Source organism: Trematomus bernacchii, unplaced genomic scaffold (genome assembly GCF_902827165.1).
Source record: "Trematomus bernacchii unplaced genomic scaffold, fTreBer1.1, whole genome shotgun sequence".
NCBI classification, from domain to species: Eukaryota; Metazoa; Chordata; class Actinopteri; order Perciformes; family Nototheniidae; genus Trematomus; species Trematomus bernacchii.
Window position 1 is genome coordinate 16,455,512 of NW_022987714.1, and position 13,470 is coordinate 16,468,981.

The 13,470-nt window shown below is 41.4% G+C and overlaps 1 protein-coding gene across 1 annotated transcript in view; it reads right to left on the bottom strand.

Moving 5' to 3' along the window:
* Positions 1-13,470, bottom strand: part of jph3 (junctophilin 3) — a 48,348-nt gene that overhangs the window by 2,502 nt on the left and 32,376 nt on the right. Inside the window, 3 exon segments of the mRNA XM_034141057.1 lie at positions 8,111-8,489; positions 8,491-9,106; positions 11,469-11,593. Of these exon segments, the coding sequence (XP_033996948.1) occupies positions 8,111-8,489; positions 8,491-9,106; positions 11,469-11,593 (1,120 nt within the window).

Genomic DNA, 13,470 nt, shown 5'->3' on the forward strand with positions numbered 1-13,470 from the left:
CTTAAAGAGATTTGTTAAAAATAAACTAAAGGGAAATACAAACTGACAAAAGTATGGACAGTAAGGTGCCTTGCGTTATAGATTTTAAAAAGGACCAAACCACAGTGTTTAGCCTAAAGGAAGAGGATTCTCCTCGGTTTTATCAATATTTGGGGATTTAATTTTCTCTTTGCTGTGTTTAAATAATGTCACACTTTTAACATCACTTTTATTGGATTTTGCACAACTGCATGCACATCATTCATCCCATGGCTGTCAGGTGAATTCTAGTTACTGTCTCTTTGTTGAAGGAGAATCTTTTACTGGTTCAGAAAATCCTACAGCCCTGGGGTTTATAGAACACAACAAAATATCCAGATGAACAAAAACACAAGGGTGGTAAATTAAATGCAATGCTCTCACATTTTGAAGATGCAAGGTTTTCACCTGACAGCAGAAATATGTTCCAGTACTGTCAAACATGTTGATACTGGCTTTAATGCTGCTGTATGCTAATCTTATAAAGTTGTACTGTTCTTGAGTTTTGAGTTTGAGAATTTGAGCTAATGTCAGCGTGTCTAATGTTCTTTTCAGATATGTGGAGGAAAGACCGAAATGTCCAGCATGTAGTTTTTGTCCACGAACAAAATATTTACATTACATGTTACTTGTTAGTCGCTTTTATCCAAAGCGACTTACATGCTCAATACTGTGGACAATCACCACAGGAGCAATTTGGGGTGACGTGTCTTGCCCAGGGACACAACGACATGCTGACTGCAGTGGGGTTTGAACCTGTGACCCCCTGACCCGAACACCAACACTCTATCCACTGCGCCACATGCCTCCAAATAATCATGGGATCATTGCGAATATACTATGAATAAACTATGTTTATTGAAATATACATGCTTTATTGTAGTACAGTGTGCACATTTCTACATCTTATGTCTTGTAAATATTTTTTATTTTATTTTATTGCATTTTTTATTGGACATTTAACTTTGACTTCTTATGTTTATATATCTATTTTAATCATATTTATTTGTAAAAAAAAAAAAATATATCCCAAACCCAAATTTCCCCCAAGATAAATAAGAATTCTGCTTCTTTCCAAATGGCGCTCACCAACATAACGTTAAGTGTCTTAGTAAGTTAAGTTATACGTTTTTTTCAAGGTTCTCTCCTCCAACTTGATTGGATGCTGCCGGACAGTTTAAAATAAAGTTGATCTGGGTAATTAAGTGTCGACTTGCTAGGAATTAATACTGTTAATGGTAGTTGATTCAAGTAGTGTGGCACTTTTTTCAAATGTATGCATTATATTCTTAGGTCTAGGAAAAGGTTTCAAGTGAAGTCACAAGTCAATCATGGTGTTCAAGTCCAGTTCAGTTCTTACTGCAACACTCTTTCTTGTGTTTGGTTTGCATTGTTTTAGTGGTTTCCGGCAACGTGACGTGATAAAAGAACAAATTGTCTGCAGTTTCTTTGCAGTGCATGTAAATAATACCAATGAAGAAGCTAGGTTCAATGTACGCAGTGCAATAATGAAGGAGCAATTTGCACTTTAAGATTAATAATACAACAACCCATGTTGATCCCACAGGGAGGCCCACCTCCTCTGACAGGGGGGTCAGAGGGTGAAGTCGGCTGCAGAACAGCGGCCAGGCGGGGAGTCCATGTCTTGCTCAATGACACTTAAGCAGATGCTGGCTGACAACCTGGGTCATGTGGGTGAAGGCCAGCCTTTCTGAACACCTGTCTACTCTTAGTAAATATGAAATTAAATCTGGTACATTCAATGACATAATCATGGAGGAGTTCTCTTTTACCCCATGCAGAACCACTCACTGAAAATATAAAAATATAAAAGTATTAACATAGAGTTTATTTTGGACTTATCCAAGGATTAACCAAAAGAAGAGGTACATAAATATGGATTTAATTTGGTCAAATAATTGTTTCAATAATTGCAGTGTGAGAGGGGAAATGGGACTGCGCACAGATATTAAAGGACACATGTCATGCTTTTCCGGTTATTACCCGTCCCCTTGTGTGTTATGAAGGTTTTTATGCATGTAAACGGTCTGCAGAGTCAAAACCCTCAAAGTACACCCTGTAGCGAGTAAAACTCTAACACAGAAAATACCTCCCCAAAACGCCTCGTTGGAGATACGTCATTGTCCATTTGATTCTTCTGGGTACGGGGTGACGTAACCCCGTACCCGGAACGAAATGGACCAATCCGTGGAGCCGTTACGTTACGTCCGCGGAGCCGTTACGTTAAGCCCCCGCTGATTGGTCCAAATTGACCAATCCACGGACTTCCTCACACACACATCTGTGTGCAGTTAGCAGGCAGCTCTGCTGATTTCTCCTCCCTGGCTGCAGGCTGATAACAGACAGTTGGGATCGCAGCGAAATTCTCTCTGCAGACCCATTCTCACAGCGTTTATCAACCTTTTTCTTACTCAATATCAAGCCACACTTATTGTTTTAACTTCGGCTGTGAGTTTGTGTGTGCTCAGGATGAGTTTGGCTGTGTTTGGCTGTGTATCCTAAACAAGGAAACAACACCTCCACGGAGCTCAGCGCGATTCACAACGTCCCGACCAATCAGAGCACACTGTGCTCACAGGGAGGGTGGGGGCTGGAGCTATTGGAGCTACAACGAGCCGTTAAAGGCAGAGAGTGAAATTCAGTGAATACACGTAGTTTACAGAGATGCTGTATGAGAAACCAATGTGAGTTTGGAAAATTGCACAATATAAATCTATTTTAGTATACCTCAACAATGGAATTATGATCAGTGGAAATGGCCATGACACCTCTCCTTTAAGCAGCATTAGTGTAACATTGTTGTAAATTAATTTATCCAGAGTGGCTAACAAGGTTTCTGTTGATCAATCCGGTGATAAGCTTATCACAGATCTGTGTCCTAGATGACTACCCGACCAGGTGAATAAATCTTCTGATCATTGGCCTTTTATACTTCTATTTACAGTAGTAAGAACATTTGTGATTTTTATGTTTCCATGCCTTCAGTACAATTCCTCACTTCCAGAGACACATGTTAGTTTCCAGTATATAAAAAAGGGGTTAGTTCAATACAAAATAATTTGATTATTTGTCAGTCTCATTATTTCATTTGAGCTGAAAGAGCATAATCAATCACAATTAGTATTTTAAATGAGTAAATCATGTTGAAACTCTCCCATCTTAGCAACAAGACCTGCCTCTCAAACTAAATATAGATTGACATGTTTTTTTTCTTGCTGAGAGTTAAAAGATTTATGCAAATGTAATATCTGTACACTAAATATAAATCCACAGAATGTCTAGATGCAACATGTGGGTGTGGTTTAATATTTGATGAAATGGGACATAACTATAATTTATTTTTTGCTAGTTCAAATCAGAGGCAAAATTATTATTTATTTTGTTACAAAAGTCTAGTTTGGTAACACAAATAAAACTGGACAAACAAATGGTCCAGAATGTACTGGAAGAAGTTTTCCTTGTTGATAAGATATGTAGCATTGGAACATATGCTTTGGTTTGCTTCCTGCGATTGGGTGGGATAATATTCTAACAAAAAATAAACCGCACCAGGGTTCAGGACCACCTCTTGCAACTGGCCTCGTACCTGCGTTAGATGGGGAAATCGCCCTAGGAGGCCTGATCTTCTTCTTTAAATAACCTCTTTTGTTGCTCTATGTCTGTTTAGTATGTGAACAGGCATCACTTTGCTAACATATAGAATTATACATTTGTTAATTTGCCACCAAGTGATCAAAGACAATTCTGTCCTGGCTTTTCGACCAGAAGAAAGACAGAAAAATATGCTTAAATGCTTTCATAAAACTGCAGAAATGTGTGAGGCTCAAATGCAATGTTGCAAAAGAATAGGACCCGTAATGGAATGGAGCCATCATTATTATGATTGCTTTCCATTCTTTGACGAGTTCAAATGTGTGCTGTGTAAACGGCCGTTTGACTAAAGTAACGTCTGTCTGGCTGAAACTTTCTAAGTGTCCAGTCTTTTAGAAATATTGACTTCTAGGATACTGGAATGCACCAGGGCTCCATTCTGGGACCACTGTTGTTCAGACATCTATTCTTATACAGACCATAAACAGATATTTAAATTCTGCAAGCCTGTTTTAGGCAGGAGAAACAGACCCACATTTCCTGTATACAATATAAAATAACACAAAACAACACTTCACCACACTCTTTTGGGTTGTAAGCTTTCCTAAAACTGATCAAATCGAGACATTTTATTACACGCTCACATACAATATAACAGAAGCACTGCCTTTTATCCTCTTAGGAAATACTGAAAAGGTAGAGCCACATGTCTCCCATGCAGATACAACAGACTTATGAATGCCTTTTTTTTGCAGACGTGATTATAAATCTCCCCCTTGTGACCCACCTAAGAAAGCTTTACAAAAAATGCAGACCAGCCCCAAGGAAGCAGCGTGTGTGCCAGAGTCAGCAGGAGAGGACATAGAATGAATAGATCCACCTCTCATTGGAGTAGAGATGGTTTACATGTCGAACATGCTTTTAAGACGTTTTCCTGCTAAATCTTCTTTTTCATCTGACAATGGCCTTTTAGTTGTTTTGTGATCTCAAGGATTCAAATGCTTCATTGTCAAATGCACAATAGTTATAGGGCCCTATTGGGCTTTTGGGGGTTTTCCTTTCCTGTAGTGTGTTCTATAGGTGTTTGTGCATGTAAATGATCTGCAAGGGCTCAAATCCCAAAATGCATGCCAGAGGGAGTTTCTCTCCCACACACTCTTTGTATGCTTCTGGAACATGCGGACAACAGTATGTAACACTTGCGTATCTATTGGCTAGCGCTCTAAAACATTGTACGTGTATACATTGTATAGGCTAAAGAGCGGGACTTATCTAAGCGGTTGACCAATCAATCAACCAATCAGAGCCCGCCAGCTAACCAATCAGAGCAGACTGGGGTCTGGTTTCAGACAGAGGGTGAAAAGAGGTGCTGCAGCACAGGCAGTATGAGAAAAATAAAGAGCTTTTTGAACATTGAAGCATGGAGACATGTCACAGTAGAGACACTAAATACAAATATGAGCCTCACAATGACTTTAATATGTCCCCTTTAAACTATTTGTTTTATTTTGAAATGAGCATAATAGGGCCCCTTTAAGTCCCAGACTCCTCCAACAAAGCAACATAAACATACCTTGGATATAAAACAATATAAATGGTGCAAAAAAATAAAAATAAAATAGTGCGAGAGATCTACCATAGAGAAGTGTGTTTCTAGTGTATCTGGAGCTGATGGCATCCAAATCAATATCATTTTCAAGCAAAATCTTGAGACATTATTTAAGCCCGTAGGTAGGCTGTATAAACTAACCCTTTTTGCGGGATCTCTTTGTCATCTTTTTAGTTTATGTTATTGAGGGCTATCAAATGCTTCATCATCAAGGGACAGTTGCTCACTGAGGTGTTGTTCCTATGAATATGAGCCTTCGGGATGCACAGAGTGGACTGGTTGATGTCTATGAGTTTGAGTGACCTATTTTGGTACATAGGTTTCACACTGGGTACAGTAAAAGACTAAATGTTTTTCCTTCACTTTTGTACTGGAATCTTGCACGAAAAGCCCCACGTCAATAAAGTTTGATTAATCGATTGGTTGTTAAAAAAAGAGCTTGCCACATGTGTGTGTCAGAGTAGCCGCAGTGTTCCCATGGTGTTTGCAGCGCACCCTGTGTTCGTTTATCAGAGTGTGATAGTATCAGTGTATGCTGTGAACCTGTCTTACAAAAATCTCACTTGCTTCTCTGCGGCTGCAAACAGACACACACAAACCACCTACACCCACCCTGTCACTGACACACACCCACCCGATTGGCCGCCGTTGAAGCAAGGCATAAGCTGTTCCCTAGCAACAGAGAGCTGGTTAACCAATAGGGGGCCTTCTGTGAGGAAGGGGCTAGCTTGCCAGTGTGCTGTTACTAAGGTGCAGAGAGGACCGCTGGGGTTCTCTCTCCGCATGTATATCTGTGTGTGTGTGTGTTTGTATGTGTGTGTTTTGTCTTCATGTCTTCATGTAGCAGGTAGCAGAAGCAGCAACTACGTACTGCTAAATAACGGGCTTTTTGCTAGAGTTCTTGCACTGATGCATGCACATTTTGATTAAAGTTAGTGAGTAACAGTATTTAACATTTTACACACAATAAGTGTGTGTGTGTGTGTGTGTGTGTGTGTGTGTGTGTGTGTGTGTGTGTGTGTGTGTGTGTGTGTGTGTGTGTGTGTGTGTGTGTGTGTGTGTGTGTGTGTGTGTGTGAGGGATGGAGAGAGAGCGAGCTCGTATGTATAATGTGCTCTGTATATCTCTGAAGCCTACGATGTGTGTTTTTCACTTGCTGCTGATTCTCCTTTTGGTTTCATTAGCTAATGCTGCGACTATATTATCATCCGGGATTAGCGTGCTTGGGTCCCTCCAACAGCCTGAGTCAAGACGTAGCCAAAAAATTATATTAAAATGGCGTAATCCCCCTGCTTGGTCATAGTACAGAAACAAATCTTTCTTTATTTCACAAGGTTAAACCTTGTGCCTCTCCCCCTGGATTATCTTAATATGTGGGATAACATTGTGTTATGTCACAGGGGATGAAGGTATCCTCCTGACAGTGGGCAACAAATCCTTTTAGTCAAATCAATGTGCGGCAGTGAAATGACAGATATGACCAATGCACTATAGAGCTGTTTGTCCAGGGTGATATTAAAGCCAAACGCAAAAGTTAAAATTACTGAAATGTAAAGCTTCTATAATTAATATTTTTAATAATAACAATGGATAGAATGACTACATGTACTGTAAAGTGAAATGAGTGCACATAGTAATAAACATACAGAGGGTTATCAACTGACTCTACTAGAGCTGTACTAACTCATTTTTACAGCCATGTATGGATTACTGAAAAAAACCACAAAGGGGTACAAAACAACAACTAAGAGACACAAAACAACTACAAAGAGACACAATGACAACTACAAAGAGACACAAAGCAACTACAAAGAGACACAAAACAACACCAAGACACAAAACAACTACAAAGAAATACAAATCGACAACAAAGAGACACAATGACAACAAAGACAACAAATAACTTCACATGACAACAAAGAGGCATGAAGCAACTACAAAGAGACACAAAACAACCATAAAGGTACACAAAACAACAGAGACACATAATGAAAACAAAGAGGCAAAAAACCAACAAAGTGTCACAAACCAACTACAGAAAACACAAAGCAATTACAAAGAGAAAGAACGCAACTAAAAAGAGGCACAAAACAAGGACAAACAGAGAACTATAAAGTATATGACTTGTAAGAGGTGGCAGGGTCTTCTGCATGTCTGTGTCCAGTGCCTAGTCTTTATGAATTATTATTATAATTTACCTTTAAGCTACATTTGTGGAGACAGGACAATGTGGAAACATTACACCTGTAATCACCAGAGATAATGTGTTTGTTCTTGGTGTCACAATAAGACCTCGCTGATAGGAAGGTTAACAATTAGATACAACAGAACTAGAGAGTAACGTGACATTTATCTGTGGTCTCTTTACTTTCTCAGACATCATACAACTGGTCATGCTATCCGATGTAAGGCATTACAACTGTTAAAATCAAACTACTACATTGACTTACTCTACACTCATAAATCTCATAGTGCCCACCAAAACAATTCACTAGGAATAAGTTTCTAATTGTTCCAGTCTAATTTCTGAAACCAGTAAATGTTCACAGGGTTGAGATTTGTGAGGTCTAGTTTTCTTTGTTAGACATAACCAAGCGGCAAAAGGCAAATCTAAACTAAAGGCATTTTAGGAAACCAAATGTAATGGATGGTTGATTAAGTTATATTTTGAAAAGAGTGCCAGTAATGGTATTTTTCTCCTAAATTTCAACTTAAACTGCCGTAAACGAGAAGGGTTTTTAAAAAGAACGATGTTTAGGACATCCTCAGTTTGGCTAAACAAAGATCTTGCAGCTGTAATCTTATCTGAGTACACTAAGTGTTGTATTTGCGTGTACCGGAGTTGTGTTAGCGTGCTCGTAAAAGTCTTACCGAGTTGCCTTTGCTCTGCATGAGGCTGAGGTCCTGCTGCTCTCGTGTGATGGGTGAGGACTTCAGAGGGGGGGAGAGGGTGAGGTCCCGACGTAGAGGCCGTGAATCCATCTTTTCCCCTGGTCTGTCCAGCTTGTGCTGTGAGTCTTTGCCCCCTTCCTTGCCCTCTTTTCCTTCCCTCCCCTCCCTCCCTTCACGGTTCTTATGCCTCTGTCTCTGCAAAGTGTGGGAGCGCCCCTCTCCGTGAGCATGCCCCTGCCTCTCCTCCCCGTGCCCATGGGGCTTGTGGGTAGTGGAGTCTCTGGGCTGTAAAGGCTTCATCTCCATCTCATAATTGCTAATTTTCTCCTCATCCTGCTCCAGCAGCCGCCCCCCCCCTACCGCGCACGCCCCTGTGCCCCGACGTCCAAGAGGCAGAGGAGGACGACTCCGTCCACTTGTCCCCCTTGGCCTGTCTGTGATTGGATGATCCATGCTCCCGGGACTTGTGATTGGAGGAGCTGTGTTTGTGTCCGTTGGTCCGGCTCGCTCCTCGCCCACTGACCCCTCCTCCTCCTTTGGACAAAATCCCTCTCCTCTTGTCCTCACCCCAGCTGTTGGCCCTTAGGTACTCCCCCTTCCCTCCCCCTCCTCCGTCTTCACCTCCCCCACTTCCACCCTCCATCAACACCTGAATCTCCGTCTGCTCTCCTCCTCCTCCACCCTTCTCAGCCCTTTCTCCTCCATCCTTCGCCTTGTCCCCATCATCCACGGCGCTCTGCCGGTGGAAACGGGCACTTTTGCTCCGATGGGATGGCCTGGCAGGGGGAGGCGGGGTGTGTGGTGGCGAAGAAGAAGGGGGGCTGAGGTCAGGGGTAGCGGCATCGTTAGAGGGGTCGTCGGAAGCTGCGCTCTTTACGTAGAGATCGGGGCTGTCGGCGGTGCCGGCGCTACTCGACAACCCCTCGCCCTCCACCTCGCTGGACACCTGACGTTTGGGACGCTGCACCTCCATGCCTGCAAAAGACAGATGACATCATGAAAATGTACATTTTGTGTGCGGATGAATCATAGATATAATGTATAAATATAACTGGCTACAGCAGGGCCGGTTCTGACCAATTTGCTGCCCTAGGCGAGATTTTAGCTGGCAGTTACAGCACCAGTTACAACTTGTAGCCTCAATGATTTAAATACGGCTTATTCAAGTGTCACACTGATTTACAGATGTCTCTTTCCCAATGTCAATTGGAAAAAGTATTTTTTTTGCGCAATTACGTGGTTAACGCTGAAGTTGTAATACCACCGTGTCGCCACTACGAAAATGTGTTTTATCGGCTCACTTCCTGGGAGATCGCTCTAAAAGGAAGCAACATTAACAAAGCAGTCCATTAGATGCATTCAAACGCGTAGTATATATATTTAATTATAAAACGGACAAGTAAAATCAAGCAATCTGATTGGTTCTTAGCCGTGGTATACTGAGCGTATACCACGGGTAGAATTGTAAGTTACTTTTCACAACAACTCAGTATCCCTCCGCGTCTGAGATAAACAGTATACAGTTGGGCTGAAAAGCAAACTGCCTGCAGTTTGCTTTTCAAACTGGAACAAGAAAGCAGCGGAGAAGTAACGGGGCAGAAACCCTCCTTTTTACGCAACGGTTCAGACATAGACATCAAACGGCAAAAACATATTCAGTGTGCAGTTCCTTTGGCATTAGGGCAGGGATATTTAGATACTTTCCAAGGTTTGACATAATGAATTGTGCTACTTTTAAAGCGAGCAACGATGTTTTCAAATCTGTAATCAAAAAGGTCCGCAAAAACATTTAAGATTAACTTCGACCTCCGGGGGGGGGGGGGGGTTTACTATGGAGGAGTGGATTGAGGAGTGCCTATCTCCAGAACAAAAGCACCTAAACGACGACATGTAGAGCTACGTGAAGGGCAGGTCGACCAACTGGAAAAGTATCACCATTCAAAAGCTTTCTGATGCGGGTGTTGAAACAAAGCAGAGAAATTATGACCGTTAGTGGCCACAGGTGCGAAAGCTCTCTCCAGAGCTACTGGAAGCCGAATCTCGGGGACCGGAGAAAGTGGAGCAATATTCTCGCCACGCCAAGCAACAGCCTAGAACAACCTCAACCTATACAAGTAACCACGTAAGCCATGCTACTGATGCTGGACAGTTTTTCAGTGGGTGCACAATAAACGGCAACATACACATTAATGTAAATAAATAGCCAAATAATGGATCAACGCTCTCTGTCTAATATGTTCGCTAGCTGTTGTTAGTGTTGTTGCATAGCAACCACCTCGCACTATGTTTTGTGCAGAAGGCAACGGACGGACTATTTTATTTTGAACATCATTATTTAATAATAACAACTATTTAAATTAGAGTGTGTATTTTTCATTCATATTGCCACACTTGGTAACCGTTTTATAAAAGCAATAGCTCACTTCAGGCCGTGATATATGCTCATTATATCACAGCTAAGGGGGTTGTCGACCCTCCGCTTCGCGTCGGGCCGAACCACGCCCCTTAGCTGTGATATAATGAGCATATACCACGGCCTGTCGTGAGCTATTGCTTAAGTATATCTCCGGCTTTATGGACTGTACCAAAATTATGAAGTTTCAGAGCGGGTCAAATCTTTTTTTTCCAAATCATGACACATGCCTGATGGCCAGGCCTGTTGGAGACGTTTACTCCAGAAAGGCAGTTGCAAAGAGTACAGCTTAAACCTTTGAAAAGCAATCGTTGTGATTTAATCTTTTAAAACATGTTTTCCAACAAATCTCCCAATGGAAGAGAGAATCTGGGATGAAAAAACCTTATATATTTTCTGCCACCCGATTCCCATTTATGTATAGTTGCCAATTTAATACCAACAAAACAGTCTGGTACGCGATGATATCAGGGTTATATGTCTCAACAGAAAGATGTTGCAAATGTCAGCACCAATATTTGTCGTCATAGATGTCCTCACAATAGAAACTGACAGCCGCTGAGAGCAGAGTAGATGGCAAAAGAACAATCACTGTCATCTCAGGTATCGGTGTGTGGGAGTGTACAGTACGTGTCATAAAGTCAGTGTGTATGTGTGTGTTATTGCGCTGTCTAGTGAATGTTCTCGTGGGTTGGCTACCTGCAGTGCTGTACAGGTGTGAGTGACAGAGGCAGAAACACCAAGCTGGAGGGTGGTTTACACTGACCTTTATCACCATCCCACACACGCATTTATGAGGTTTTGTTTGTTCATGCATGTGTGGGTAGGGGACACGTGTTGCATATGTCCGCTTGACTGGGTTTGTGAATTATGGACATGTGTGGTATATGAGTAAATATGTTTGTTGTGATTTTGTGTGCCCACCGTTTCCTGGGTGCTGGAAGGAAGGGGAGAACTGCTTGGCGGTGACCCTAGCCATGCGACTCTCCTCCTGGGCTTTCTGGGATGCTCCGACCGCTGCATCTGCTTTACCCTGCGCATGAGCCGTCCTGAGACATAGAAGACAGGAAACAGAATGTGAAGAGGACAATAAATAAAATCTAACTTAAAATAATTCCTTTGAGAGAACAAACGGGCCTTTTGTAAGGAGATAAGAACTTGAAATTCAAAAGAACATTAACGAAAATGCTCTACTAGGTACAAATCAAGCTGCAGTAACTGACCTTTGGAAGAACAAAAGTGCCAACGGTGCACCCCATTTACAGTTTTCACTGAGATAAAGTTGGGCTATTTGTGTTTAGCCCTGGGTTATTCAATACACACAAGACTCAGTTCACCTCTATAAACTTAATGTTGGATTCTGCTGTTGTTTGAGGTAAATTGGTGTTGGGATACCTTTCGATGTGGACAAAATCCTTTGATAGTTGGAAGAATATTAACAAATGTAAATGAAAGAATTGGTTTGTTCTCATATTAGTTCAAGAAGGGATCTTTATGACTTTGTTCCGACCAACAAAAAAGTTGCAATTGTTTTTTGTCCAACCCAAAAGCAACTAGTCTGACAAGGTGCAAATGATTTAGAGAACACAATGTACATTTTACCCTTTTTCAACAGTGCATTTTGAAATTACTACCACTTTGTTCTTATAGTTGTCTGACAAAACATAAGAACAGCTATTGTAAATAATGTGTTAGGCTGCATTAAAGCATAGTGTGGTTGAGCTGGAGGGGACATAACAGAGCTTTAGCTAGCTGAGAATCAGCAGAGTATCCAGAATTTGTGTACGACTCATCAACAGACGTGAGCTATGATTCAGAGTGTTGTTGTTTGCCAACTTAAACAATTATGATGAAGAAAAAAGAATGAAGCCTTTTTAATGACGTGTGCAGTTTCAGTGTGGTTGAAAAAAAAAATGGAAAACGTCCTGAAACACTTTGCGATGACACGCATCAATTTCTCATGCTAACTGAGTTTTCTAATTAGCTGGCTTGGTGTGGATGTCCATCATTTCTTATATGAAGATGAAGTAAATTATTTAGTTTTGCCCAAACAAATAATGTAGTTGTCGCCCGATATAATTTTTTGTTGACAGACGCTTCAGTAGTGGTTGCTAGCCAGCATAAATGTTTTCGCGCAGATAAGATATCTTTGCTAGCTAGGAACATGACGTGGCTAAAATCTGATTCAGTATATATCTAATATATATAATATATAATATAATATATAATATATCTAGTATATATCTAATCTAATATATATTAGATTAGTCATATGTAGCTTTGATGTGCATTTGTTAAATTAGGCTTTGTATGAATCATTTTGTAGTTTTTAATACATATGACATTCTCCTATGATTATGGAAAGCAGCAATAAAGACGTTGTGCACAATATAATGGCTCTAGATCAGGGCCGCCCCTGGCCAACTTGTGGCCCCACGCAAAGTTATATGATGAGGCCCTCTGTCTGTGTCGCGAGCGTCGACACGGGGGGGGGGGGCGGTGCTAGTGGAGCCTCGCAGCGGCGAAACTGTGGCGCGCTTACACTGTAGGTGCGCCGCATCTGCGCTTCAGCTGAGGCTCCCTCCGCAAAATGAAGCACCCTCTGCAGTCTGCGTGATCGGCCTGTAGGGAGGGGCGGCCCTGCTCTAGATTAACAAACCCGAGGAAAAAGACGTCTCAAAGAAAGTTTGTTAACCACTGCACAACCGAAACTGAAAGAGGTTAGCTCGTTTTGTCCAAAATCACAAAAAAATAATAATGTAATTTCATTGCAGTCTGGGAACTGCTGACAATAGAACAACCAAAGTGAGTGTGTTGTTAGTTGCTAGGCTCTTAAGGAAACAAAAAGCAGCCAATACTTATAAAATGCCAAGGCGGTAAAAGTTGTTGTTTTCCATTTTAAATAATACATCTACCTACAATCAAA